This window comes from Schistocerca serialis, chromosome 3, assembly GCF_023864345.2.
Source record: "Schistocerca serialis cubense isolate TAMUIC-IGC-003099 chromosome 3, iqSchSeri2.2, whole genome shotgun sequence".
Classification (NCBI taxonomy): domain Eukaryota; kingdom Metazoa; phylum Arthropoda; class Insecta; order Orthoptera; family Acrididae; genus Schistocerca; species Schistocerca serialis.
This window is the reverse complement of record NC_064640.1, coordinates 447200170-447214671: the sequence shown is the minus strand read 5'-3', so window position 1 is coordinate 447214671 and position 14502 is coordinate 447200170. Positions and strand designations below refer to the sequence as shown.

Sequence of the window (14502 nt, the reverse complement as noted above, 5' to 3'; positions counted from 1 at the left end):
CATCTGCAAAAAACATTTGGATCGCTATGGTAACGAAGGGGACAACTTCTTAGACAGGATCATTACTGGTGATGAAACATGGATCCATCATTACGAGCCGAGATTAAACAGCATAGTATGGACTGGAAACATCCAAATTGCTGTGCAAGAAAAAGTTCAAGACCCACCCGTCTGCAGGAAAACTGATGCTTACGGTTTTTTGCAACGCACAAGGTCCAGTGCTGGAATGTTATTGGGAAAGGGGCACAACAATAAACAGTGTATGTTATAGTTATATGCTTACTGCCAGGCTAAAGCCTGCAATTCGAAGCAAATGCCGAGGATTTCTGTCAAAAGGTGTTGTGTAGTTGCACGACAATGCCGGTCCGCATACTGCTGCCCACAATGCTGAAACGCTTCAGAAACTCAAATCTGAAGTACTGGATCATCCTCCATATAGTCCCAATCTTGCTCCTTCTGACCAACACTTGTTTGGTCCTTGCAAACAGGCATTAAGCGGCCGTCGATTTGCCTTGGACGAAGCAGTGAAAGAAGTGGTGCATTCCTGGCTCGCAGCTTAACTGAGAACATTCTTTTATGATGGCATCAGGAAGCTTGTACAACGATGGACCAAGTGCATTGAAATGCAAGGAGACTATGTCGAAAAATGATGTTCTTGTAAGTTTACTATTTGATTACAATAAAATTTTATAACTACTTTGCAGATAATCATTGACTTATCCTCACATAATAAAATATTTACAATGTATATGAATTCATTCCTGAAACAAAACTAAGAAATTTTCAAATAATAAAACAATATATACACGGCCAAGAGTAATAAAGATACAAAAAAAACTAAACAACTAAATGTAAAAAAGAGGAAACAAAGAATGACACTTCATAGCCCTCTAGTACAGAGGAATGAAAATAATGCAGGTATAAGAATTTTTGAGCATGTCGGTGCAAACAGCTCCAAGAAATCAAAAGTAATCTCAGGGGAAAAAGGCTGATGAAAATGTAATTTTGGAAAGAGTTATGTTTTGAAATGTGGTTTTAGTTAAATTCCTATATTCAGAGTAAACCGAAAATGAAAACTGCCAAAATTGTCAGAAATCGTACATAATAGCACTGTGATTGAAGAACTGGAAGCTAAATCAGGGGTAGAAATTTTTGTCCAGAAGGTGCAAACTCGGTAACAAAAATTAAACCCAACTCCTCAGAAGTCAGCTCAACATACTATTGTTTTACATAAAATTTGACACCCATGATATGTTAAAGTTTCTGTGTTGCCGCACCCCCCCCCCCCTCCGTAATTTTACAGCAAATTAATGTTTACTTACCTGAAATCAGTAAGCAAATGAAATGAATCAGAAATTGACCAATATGTTGTGCTTTGCTGTGGAGCTCTTTCTGTAGCAGGTCTATTATATTTCTCCAACAAGGGTTTTAGACAAATCCCACTGACTTTTACTGAAATCACTTTTGTATGCAAGGTATGAAAATGTGGGAGTGTTATCACTTACAAAAGCAAATCAGTCTATCAAGTGTGGCAAATTCTCCATCCTATTATGAACACTCACCTTTCTGGAAATCCAAAGAAAATGAAAATGACATTTATCCTTTCCTCATACTAAGAAAATATAACCAACTGATCATCATGCTGCACCTCTGGTTGCATGATAAGACATACAAAATAAATGAAAGGTTTATGCATATCAGTGATACCAGAATTATGATCATAAACGTATTACACATTTCATCCTTTGGCATTTTGTTGTCAGATTGAATACCATCTCAGGAAAGTTTCCAGTATAAATAAATAATGCATAATACTGCCACAGGTACAACATTTAGTGCAACATGTGCCCATAATCACAAAATCAACTCCCATCAGATATTGTTTTAGTACATGTATCGCATTCTTACAGGCCTAATTTCCAATGGTACTCACATGATATGAATATGCTATACTTGTAACAAATCTAAGTGGTATCTTTTAATTACTTCTACAAAGACATTCAAACCAAATGTGACTAAATTTGATTTTACCATTACTGAAAACTTACACAAATTTGTGACTGTTCAGTTTTTTGTTGTTGTATATAGTGAAGATCAAGTACTCCAATGAACCGTTAGACTATCATGGCAGACATTTTCCTAACAGGTTAGCAACTGCCATTTCCTCAGGCATTTAACAACATTATTATGTTAAAAAATAGTTACAACCACCAGGAGATTTCTAACCAACACCGAAAGTCAATCAATGAAAATTCTATCCAGCATACACATTTAATAGTATGTGTATAATATTAAAAGTGTTTGACATGGGTTTTATGATCTTCATACAATTGGTTCATATTGACAAATACTTAATAAGTAAAATTTAAAAATATTTCAAAAACTACCAGTCGTAATCTCAGCATTGTACTGTATATTTGTATTACTGGGATGCTATATTTGCATCCAGCTGATGATGCCTTTTGGTGTCTTCAGCTGGGGGTGTAGTTGCACAGGAAATGAATACTTCGCGTAAGTAATGCAAGGTTATCGTAATTTTTTTCTTCTCAACTCAAGCAACAGAATATACTATAATCTTCTCTACCAGTATCTAGGACTAACAGTAACAGGCAAATAATTTTTTCAGCTAACATTACTGGGTACGAATGAGCATTGTCTAATCGTTATTACAGTGGTCTCACTAATGAAGACAAGAGCAATGAAATGAAAGATTATCTGGACTTAAGGCCAATTTAGTTTCTTCCATAAAGTCAGTTCTTACTGACTGAGGTAACACACATTAATACTACTGTGTACAATCCAATGATTAGACACACATTACGCAGTACTGTGCATCATAGAAGAGGAAACAGAGTAAAGGAGGCAGCTGTCAATAAATGAGAGAATGAATGTCTAAAGGAATGGGTATCAGGAAAGAGAAATGAGAGAGGGGTGAGGCTCAAAGAGAATTCTGTTGCATATATTATTTCAGTAGTATACTCTCTTACACCTATGATAATTATTACAAATGGCATGTTTTTATCTTGGTTAGTAACTATGTACACATTGCACAAAAAAGTCGCCAATGTTTATTTTCTCCTGGGCAGTAGGTATGCTATTGTAGTGTGGATGTGTAGACACAAAACAGATAGTCTGTACTGACAGGTGTAATCCACTTTGTGGTGCAGCTACGACAGTGTATCATACATTGCTTGAAGATATGTAGCAAAGGAAGAAGTGGCCTTGCAAACACATCAGTTGGACTGATCAACAAAGACCCAATAATTATATATAACAAAGGCTTCATAAAAGTCAGCTATCATAATGCACTCAATACAGCTGCATTTTATTTTTCTAGATCAATTGTTATAATGTGTTTCAGCAGACTGTCATCAGATTATGTCACAAAAATAAAAAAAAAATGAAATTATATGCTGAAGTGACAAAATAGTGAGAGATCCTGACAATTCATTCATTGGGTAAGGAAACCAATATCATCTACAGTCATGATTCCATGTGTGGTTCCTGTTACACCTACAGGATTCAGAACTCAATTGACCCAGCATCACAGATGAAAGAAAGAATTATATTAAGGCTATGTAACAGTGCTTACAGGCAATACTCAGGTGACAACTGCCAATTTTTCACTCATAATGGGAGGATTACTTGCAAATCTATTCAAATTATAATGTATAGTTGTGTTGTATCTTAAAACCGGCTGGTTCTCACAAAGGAAGTACAAAGTATTAAGTGACAAGGTATTTTATCTTCCTACCAAATCTACTATATAAGTTAAACCTCAATTAGCTGTGCCATGCACAGCGTATACAGTAACTGAACACAAGCCTATTTTGCAGGAAATTAAATGTGTACAATGGTGGAAAGTAATTGTGCTGCCAAATTGTCAAAGGAAAGAAAAAGGGCAGTGATGATGTATCAGTAGTAGGTGGAAAGCATAAAACTACAATGTGTTGAAATGATACTAGTACCTTCACTGGAAAAAAAATGAAGCCACAAGTCTCCAACTTACATTAATGATAGAAGATAAAAGAAAATACAAGCTAAACTTCTGAAGAGCATGCACAAGAGACGTTACCTTAACTGACTAATATAAATTCAGAGGGAATTTATAAACTTCAGTAACCACTGCCTGATACAAAAATGTCCAACATGTTCTTATTTCGGTTTTCCATTTTTCTACATTTAGAAATAGTCTTCATCCCAATGTTAACAAATAAGGTCGGTTGGTTTATTTGGGGGAGGGGACCGAACAGCAAGGTCATCGGTCCCATCGGTTTAGGGAAGGATGGGGAAGGCAGTTGGCTATATCCTTTTAAAGGAGCCATCTTGGCATTTGCCTGAAGCAATTTATGGAAATCATGGAAAACCTACATCAGGATGGCGGGACTTGGGTTTGAACCATTGGCCTCCCTAATGCAAGTCCAGAGTGCTAACCACTGCGCCACCCTGCTTGGTAGCAAGTAAGGTATGTTATGAATTTGTTGCTCTTGGTGTCAGCGAATTAACAATGTGGACCTTATCCATACAAGTAACAGGTTTTCTTTTTCACCTTTTACACATAATCTCAAATCTCCAAACCTCAATGCAATTTAATTATATATAACGAAGGGTTTAAGTGGCAAAGAAAACCTTCTGCATTTAACATGCAAGTATCTTGCTTCCCATAGTGCAAACAACAAAAGCAAACATTCTAGGTGTAAGGCTAGAAGCAAAAGTTTAAGCTGATGCCCGTATCCCACATTTTATGTGAAGTGTGTTAAAACATTGACACCATGCAATAAAGCTGCTGTAGAAACATCTTGGCAACATTAAAAGGCACAGAAAAAGAAAATAATATTCTTGGTTTAAGTTCTTAAACACAAGCATCACTACAGTAATATGCCCGTCTTCTCTATTAATGTGTGGCAGCATGAATGTATACGTCACAAACCTCGACTCTCTCATTATCAGTGAATATGTGAACACTATTAGAGACCTGGATAAGGGTTTAGCAACCTTTTTTACAGTTCACCATTTGATGAAGAATGTTAGAGCATGCAGCAAGACTATTTAGGAACATAACAAGAGGTCTAAATCTGTAAGTTTATATTAATGTTCATAAATACAAAAAGCATGTAGTAAAGACCAGAGACTGTAAAAGTAGAACTATGACTAAAACACAGGGACATGTTAAACCAGTCTTTGTGACATATCCAGAATTGATTCCTTCTTTACAAGGTAAAAATAAATAAAATCACATTACATAATGATGTTGACCAAATCACAGTTTTCAATTAATGGGAATATAGATTTAACTTCTATATTTCTCTGTTTCTGAAACATGTTACTCTTTAAAGTGTTGTTTTAAGTTTTGTTTTTGCAAGGATGTTTTTTATTAAACTCTAGAGAGTAATGACTTCCAATAGGCAAAAACTCTTTATAACAAACTATATTTCACAACTTATCCATAGCTGCTCAAATAGATCATAGAATATTACATAAAACTCTCATTTCTGTTGACATACTTCAATATGGTTTATTTCTTCATTTGCAATTAGGAGATGATAATCGCTGATGTAGCTATGATTCACAAAGCTTACATGACTACTTGTTCACTTTCCAAAGAGCCATAGCATGATGACTGATAGAAGTTGCTGTTTTATTACAAGTTGAAAGATTGTGTATGGCTTTGGAACAACATTCACTCACTTACTCCTTAGCTTCAAACAACATTTACTAGTATGCCAATGTTATTGTAGAAATATCATTTCCAGGTTAACTCCACTGTGACAAGCTGTAACATATAAGTAATCTGCTGATGAGTCTGATGCTGCTTCATGAAGGGTAACAGCTTCAAATCCTTCCACTCCCATTCATGGAAAGGCAGCTGTGATTCAGAGCCAAGGTCACAGAATAATGGTAAATGTGGTAACATGCTGTGACACTGTGAAGGAGCAGAACAAGCTACTACAGCCACTTGCTATGTCTAGAAAGGGAGCTGTTGTCTACAAAATAAAAAATATGGCCAGCATGAAGAGGCTCCTGAAGCTAAGTAATACACTTCCTGGTGAATCACCAGTAATGCATGGAAAGAAGAAGAGGTTAGTTTAGGTAATTCTTCTATTTCACAGTCTTCAATAAACTTTTCTATCCACGAGAATTATTTTAATGTGTGTATTTGATTACAGCCAAACCAGTAATTTTTTAGAACATTTCTCGTGGAGAAACAGAAGTCTGGCTAAAAGTGCTCTAAAATGGATACCACACAGTCTTGACAACAAAAACACTTATTTTGAGAATAACTAGTTTGGGTCAGTGTTTGACCATCGTCAGACTCTCATAACATGATGGTAGGCAGTGGCGATGAATGGAGAGGGTGTTTCAACTCCATGAACATCAACTGCCTGACCTTGGTATGAAGGTCTGAGGATGGTAAAATAGTGACCAAAACTGGTTACCAACGAAATAAATGCTTTTGTGGTCAAGACAGTCTGGAATACATTTTAGAGTATTGCCAAATAACTTTAAAGAGAAGTACAACAATATATTACATAGATTGTGAGATACATAGTACTTTTAATTGGTTTAGTGTAGTATCTACAGGGTCTCTTCCATTTTCTTTCCCTAGGAGAGTTGATGGAAAAATATGAGTTAAATGACTTTAACAAGCATGTCATACAAGATTTCATAGATGAATTTTATGCCATACAGAAAGTTGTACTGTGCATCAGGAAACTGTTGCCTGTGTTACAAGAAAAGATTAGATGGAGATGCAGTACTAAAGTCAATGGATTTCTTGTGGAGAAAAGTGCAAAACAAACTAACATAAAGACATTGTAGACTTGTATTCCCAATTCCTAGTGGAGATGAAAGAGAGGGTTGAATAACAATGTTGTATGTAACATGCTGGCAACACAAATAAATAGATAGTGTTACAGCATGGAGAAGTGCTTTAGAAGGACTTACAGTTGCAAGTATGGTTCCAAAAACGTGTTTCTAAGATATGCTCAGCTACAGTTCTGGGCTAGATCTACACAGAGCAACTACTATGGCCAAATGAGTTCTATTAATTTCAAAAAATGGTTTCAGGAATGAATTTTGCCAAACCTTCTCAAAAATTAAGAGACATTTCTGAGAACACAATATAACTGGGTAGATGCTCCCTTTCAATCCATCACTGCACAGTCCTGGACAGAGTGTCATAATAAGGTGAAATGCTTAGAAACTGTATTGGACAAATGATGGCATCATGGAAGTTGCCATCAATTTATATAATTATTAATGTGGCCACAGCTTACTCACTCAAGTGGTGATGAATATGAACAATCAAGGATGGACAAATGTGTTGGAGGCAGTTCAGGTGAAACTGACAGCCTTGTGTCAATCTGTTCCAGCACGTAATGTTTTGGTAGTTCCATTTTTAAGATTTAAATTAGATATTTCCGTGAAAAGTAAAAAAATGAAGAAGAAGACATTGTTGGCAATTTATTCATTGTTGCCTAAACTTTATGAAGTAGATCTGATTTTAATACTTCATTTGTGTTGTCACAGTGTTCATAGGTGCTTTATAATTATTAAAGGTATTTGAAATCCATATTTGCAGCTAATGAAAAATGAGCTGGCAGAAATCAGACATAAATGCAACTACTGGTGATGTGTTAAATGAAAAAACAAAACTTTTCAGCTAAGAAAATATTCATTTTTAGTGGTAGAAAAGAGGCTTTTAGGTACTTGTAATAATAATGACATATGCAATAGCTGCTGTGTGTTTTGTAACAGAGGAGCTTCATTGAACGTATCATCAAATTAAAACCACTTAAAACTCAAATACATACAAAATTTCTGTGATCTTTAACTCAGTGGGTTACATCTGCTTTTGTTTACTGGTTCGAAGGCACACTAAACACACTATCATCTGCTAACTATAGTTGGTTCGGACTGCTGCGACAAAACTGGTATCAGTAACAACTGAGGCCTTTCAGCATACATCCAAACGATAATCATCAGCTGCCGCACTATGGCTCTTTAGAAAATGATCAAGTAGAACATGAAATTCTGTAATAGTGCACATTGCTGTCTTTTAGAAAACTGAATGCACCAGGCTTATGTGTAAGTATGCCCTATTTAACAACTTCCCCATCACCTCTTTTCGTAGAATTAATAGTAAAATGGGAAGTAAAGCATTTTCGGTCTTCGTCTGTTTTTTTATGAATTATAACTCAATGACAATGGAAGAATATTTGCCATGCTTGCTTCTGTGCAAAATCAAGGAATGTGTAACCAGTTAACAACACTATCACAATCCTTTGTGCCATATGAAGTAAGTTACATTATAAATCACAAAATTGCTCCAGATCAGAATTTACTAATGATAGAATTTAAAGATTACTACATTTTCTCTAATTTAGATACAAATTTCATCTATATTCAGCAATATAAACTTGCACGTCAACCTAAAACAAACACTTTTTTGCAATAGAACAGCTTCACAGAAGCTACATTTATTACACTGTGAAGCATTCAGAATTTTGTTTTTCATAACTACACAATACGACTAATGTGTATAAAATCAAAAATAAGCTATTTGTTCTTGTATTGCAAATTTACTCATATGGATTATCGAGACTGTGGTCCTGAGTAATTCTATTTTATCAAGGGAATGAAAGATTTTTTTTTTAAAGTTTATCTTCTTTGCTAATACTTTTATTATTGTTAGGTAATGTAAGAATTAAAGGGTTGTGATAAGCATATTTGAACAGAAACATTTTTAAATAAACACCTTTATTAATACAGTACATTCTTTAGTAAGTACAAGTTTAAATAATTTAACATGAACTGCATAGTGATGAGAGCGTTCACTTTTAAAACACATCTAAACTGCAAACAACATGCAAACATAAAACACCATGCAATGAAGCATTAACAAATATCTTGAGTTTCAATGAATCAATGCACAATAGTTTAACACAGTGCTGCCAACTGTTTCAGCATGCAAGAACTCTCACTAAAACAAAACAAAAAATCAAGATGATGCTGCCTAACTTCCAGTTCCTCCAGTTACTGACTCATGAATTCTTGTGTCACTATGCAAGTTCTAGAGATTCATTTCACTAACAGTGGCAAAGTATAGCTTCTTTTATACATGCAGATAGAGGAAATCAAATGCCTCATTTTTCCACCTACCTTGTTACTTATTGAAAACATCAGCACTGCTTCAATCAGTTGCCAGCACATTAAATTTTCTTGTGAATAGATTTATACTCATTAGTTGTATGAAATTACAAAGAATTATTAATTCTGCCTAATAATGGAGTGTACTATGCCTGTTTACATAAAGAGTGAAAATAGAAATGATATACTGCAAGCAGGATACTCCAGTATTTGTCTAATACGAGCAGCTCACAATACTAAGTTTTAATGAGAAATTTGTTTTCTCCCTTTTACTGTACAGACATATTAAATTCAAGGTTACAGTATTTTCCCCTCAACATTCCATTGATTATTTAAGTTTATTTATCTATAATTTCCCTCTTTTATCACCTTTTAGATCGACAGATAACGACTATTCTACACTGTAAATCTGGATAAGGTGAACTAAAAGAGGATGATATTTCTTCTATCACTTGTGCAAGGTAGCAACATCAGGTACTGTACAAAATTACACAATCAAAACATTTATCAGGCTACTAAGAACTAAATTCTCAGATGTACATGTTTCATATATTCAACAAACTTTTAAGAAACAATAGTAATAACAACGGCAATAACAAAACTAACAACAAGAACCTGCATGTTACAATTATGACCACAGTAGGTGAACAAAAACTTGCTTGCCACACTATTATGGCAATAAGCTCAACCTTGTCCACTCATGCTGAAAGAAAATTCTCTCTTCATTCAACAATACAATCTTAGGTTGGTAGTGAATTACTGTGACACACAGACCACTAAACTTTATATTGAGAGCAATATACTACTTAAGCACATTTTTCAAATGGTGAAATGTAATCAAGGTTGTTTCACAGGGGCAGAAGTTGGTTAATGGAGAACACTTCAGTCATATCTGCATCAAACTGATACCACTTTCTTCCAGTGGCATAAAAATTTTGGTCAGGATATATATTTCTTCTACACTGACAGCAGGTGCATTGTCTGTTCCAGCTTCAGAACATATTAAAATTCTCTGCTCAATGCATTACATCTAAGAATTTCCCAGATCCTTGACTTCTCTCTAAGAACATTTCTGTGGCATTATTTATATTTCAAATAAAATGTTTCATCCCAAAATTTTAGTTGTAGCAATACAGTCAGGACGTTGTAAGCTGGAACAGTCACAGAGAACCGATTCCATTAAGTCCCGCCACCCATCACTGTACAAGTATGACACAGAATCGAAGCCTTGGCATTATAAAGAGTTTCTTAAAACAACAGCTAACTCCATTCTCACACCAAGTTTATACTGCATTTTTGCCAAAGAAGAGTAGGTTTCTCTGAGAAACAGACCCTCCAACTGCTCAACTTTCTTAGCTATGTGTTCGCTGTCAAGTTTTGGGAAGCATTCTGACATAAGATCTGTGACATTAAGTCAGTTGGTAAGATGTTATGAGAGTAGTCTTGGATCACAAGAATGAACATAGAGTTTTTTACATGAGAGTAACAGAATCTGCAATCTCATATTTTCTTGTAACCAAACAAAAATTTCATGAAGCACCAACACAAAAGACAAGAAAATAATGAAAGAGGTATGGCAAAAACACTTCAGTTCGAAAAAAGACAAGACTAAAACCCAGATTTCCACTCAAAACCTTATCAGGATGTTCATTACCATTTGTATTTCATATCAGTTAGTGCCTACATGGATGTAGAAAAATTTGTTATTTGTAATAGTGAAATCCCTTAATTTTGTACTTTAGATGTCTTTAGATGGCAAGAGTGGCATAATTCCTCCATGTCAACACGTTTGTGCTGTGTAAACACTATCTAAACCATACCTGAAAAATGAAAGAGGTAATTGCATCACTGTCCCATTCATACCATTTGTGCAATTACTTTGAAAATATGGGACAGCAAAAGTTCTTCCTCTTTCAAATTGCTACAAAAGTTGGTGAAACAGACTAAAAACTGGAGCCAATTCTACCAATGCAAATTCCCGAGAGTCCTCTTGAGCATTATGATACAATACTGAGTAATATTCTCAATTAAACTCAGCAAAGATAAATATCAAACTTAATATTTCTACACTTTCACTCCTAATATAAGATGAAATTATATCCTCCACAACGATTGCAATAATAATTAAAAAAAACCAACTGAAAACTACTGAATGTACAAGATGTGCAATCTCAGGTACATGCAGGTGCGTTCTCAAAATTCATTGCTCGCCACTCCACAGTAATTGGTAACATTCAGAGCCACTACAATTTAAGATATGAATAATGACCAGATGGTGAAACTACTGAACCACATCCATAAGACTGTAATAATTATGAGAAGAGAGGCAGAGGCAGTAGCAATAATGGCCAGACATAATGGGCGACAAGGCCTGACCTGACATAGTGCTTCTTGCTTCTCAGACAGCACACGAGCCACCTCAGGCTGCAGCTGGCCTCCACGAAGAGCTGCATCCAGCATATGTAATGTCATTCGATCATTGCACAGTAGACCTTGCAGTTCTGTCATGTTTGTGTCAAACTGTTGCCACGTCTGTGCAGCTCGTTGCAATACTGCCAGTTGTTGAGTAACCCTGTAAAGTGAAAAATTATTCACATAAAACATTAACTGCAAGAACCACCACAAATCTGCCGTCACTCATTCAATACTAAAACATAAATTACTACAATAGTTGAGAATAGTTGACGTGTCAGTCACACAAGTCTACTGCAAGAAAATTGACATATTCCCAGCATACTTCCAAATACTGAAATGATTACTGCAGAAACACTTAGTTGTGATGCAGATTTTAATGCACAAGTTTCTTGAACATGGATTGTAAGTTAGTAATACAGCGAAGTACTTTCTGATTTGAGAGATACTAGGTAAATGATGTCCTTGTCATTGGCCTACCAAAAGACAACTGGTGTTTATATGAAACTGAGGCACAACTGTAACTCACATGGTACCAGCTGTTGAAGTATGACTGTAATTACAGGTGGCTGAAGAAGAGAAGTCTCTACAAAATATAAGAGACTGAAATGGCCGATATGGCAATGAAGCCTTCTACTAAATATTGTTCTCACTCCACATTAGCATCTCAAAGCATACAAGAAAACTCACAAGAAGTGTAATTACACTGAATTTTCCAGCCAGCACTACTAACTGACATAGCACCCAGTATTCTCACATTTGGAAGGATGACAGTTTAAATCCCAGTCCAGCCATCCTGATTTGGGTTTCACATAGTTTCTCAAAATTGCTTAAGGTCCCAGTAGGGTTCCTTTGAAAAAGGCATGGCAAATTTCCTTTGCCATCCCTCCTGAATCTGAATTGATGTGCAGTTTCTAGAAGATCTATTGTTTGATGGAATGTTAAAACCTAATCTTGCTTTTTTTTTCTGGAATAGCTCTGATCAACAGACAGTTTACATTTTGAATAAAGAGCTTTCTGATGTCCACTTCAAAATGTTCAACTGTGTTGAAGGTACTTTTAATGTAAGACAAGAGCAGTTTGTGCAAACATTTATTCACATACTTCTGACTAACGATTTCAACATGGAAAGCCAAATGAGGAGAGCGTGAGTGTGGAATCAGGTAACGATGTCTTGCACTTACTTTCCTGTGTGTTGTATTCAAATTAATATTGACAATATTCACTTCAAAATCAACAAGAGTGTTCCAATACAAATCTACCTCTTGTTGATTTGGAACTCCATCCCCACAGCATATATAAAATTGATTCTGTACTATAAAACACTGTGTGTGACTTACAGGGATTACACAGTTCCTGTTTGGCCCAGTTTTGATTTAAGAAATTCCAATATGACACAACCCCTACCTGAAGTTACATGCCAAACACAACATAAAATTAAAACAACAACAACAGTGTATTCCTATCCAACTATAATTGAAAAAATGGTCTTTAATACTTAGATGTTAAACTCTCAGACCCTGCTACCCAATCACGTCAACTAGGTCTCCTAGAAACAGTCATATGAATTTATTTCCAATCAAAAAGATGACATTTCTCTCTCAACATAATGATCATTTGTACAAATTTAAGAGCATTATAATAACGTAATACAAGACACGTCACAGGAAGATGAATTTTCTCACTTCTTTGCACCACATTTCTTGGTGACAATATTCTGTGTTATAAAGGTAACATTCATCACTTAAAAACATCCGCTGTCAAGATAGCCACAAGAGCTTTGAACTATATGGGTATTCTGTACTTTCAAAGTAAACTGCAAAAAGTTTTCTCTGCAAATAGCATGTAATACAAAGATGAGAGCACTCAACAGTACGGAATAACATAACTGTTTCAGTTTTGATGGTTTTCTGGATAATGTTGAATGCTGTATCTTCAAAAGTTGCTGCATATTTACAAACACCATTGGGAAGTTACTGAAACTACCAATGTCATGTCGTCCTCATTTACGAACTCTACAAAAATGAATATATTTGGCACAAGCAGCACTGGAAAGAGAGAGACCAAAAATTATCATTCTTTACCTAATGACTATGGACAATAGGCATAACAAATTATCTCAAAACATTATCCTCAAATCTTTCTTGCAAGAGTGATGAGTGTGAACTTATTAACTATTCACTGTACAGTTTGCAAAGTGGCTGTTCAAAGAATGTACAACATGAGGAAGAGACCAAAGAATCCTTAAATCAGTTAAATCCAAGTCTTCATGGCCAGAAACAAATTACTAATTACAGAGTCAAGGAAATATTCCAGCTGTCCACAACTAATAAAACTACTGTAACAGGAGCAATTGCAAATCAACTAGCTTTGTTGTATACTTCCAAAACAACAATGCTGCTGAGGGAGCCACACACTGCCACCCTCCGTCTCCAGCATCTATACAAATTCCATTAGTCACGTCTGATATTTAGCTGCTGGAGAAAGTGTTACAGAGAAATCTCAAATCAATAATTTACATAAAACGTAGAAAACGTGAAATTAATCTCAAACAATGTAATGTCCACAACAACAACTAGACCATTAAAAATAAAACTAAAGAATGAAATCCATATGACACTATCTTCTGCACACAGAGGTGACAAAGATATTAAAAACAACACCCATAAAACTGGGGACTATCCTTGGAAGCAAGCAACCATCTTTGCCATTTTTTCCTTTTACTGAGAACTCATTCTGGCATCCATCGAGTGATATTCCTCGGCAGGAATCCACACATCATTGTGTATATAAATATGGCAACTTACATTTGAATTACACTGCTGTAAATGCATTTCTGTGAACTGCATTGGTAAGCCACAATGGCTTCAGAAGTAATTATTGATTTGCAACCAAGACTGTTTCTAACCAATACTGTTAAGCAATGGTTTGCTGTATGCC

At 35.4% G+C, this 14502-nt stretch overlaps 1 protein-coding gene across 1 annotated transcript in view; it reads right to left on the bottom strand.

Moving 5' to 3' along the window:
• Positions 1-14502, bottom strand: part of LOC126470344 (uncharacterized) — a 913419-nt gene that overhangs the window by 15391 nt on the left and 883526 nt on the right. Inside the window, exon 21 of the mRNA XM_050098134.1 lies at positions 11527-11722. Coding sequence (XP_049954091.1) covers positions 11527-11722 — 196 coding nt within the window. The remainder of the gene's footprint in view (positions 1-11526; positions 11723-14502) is intronic.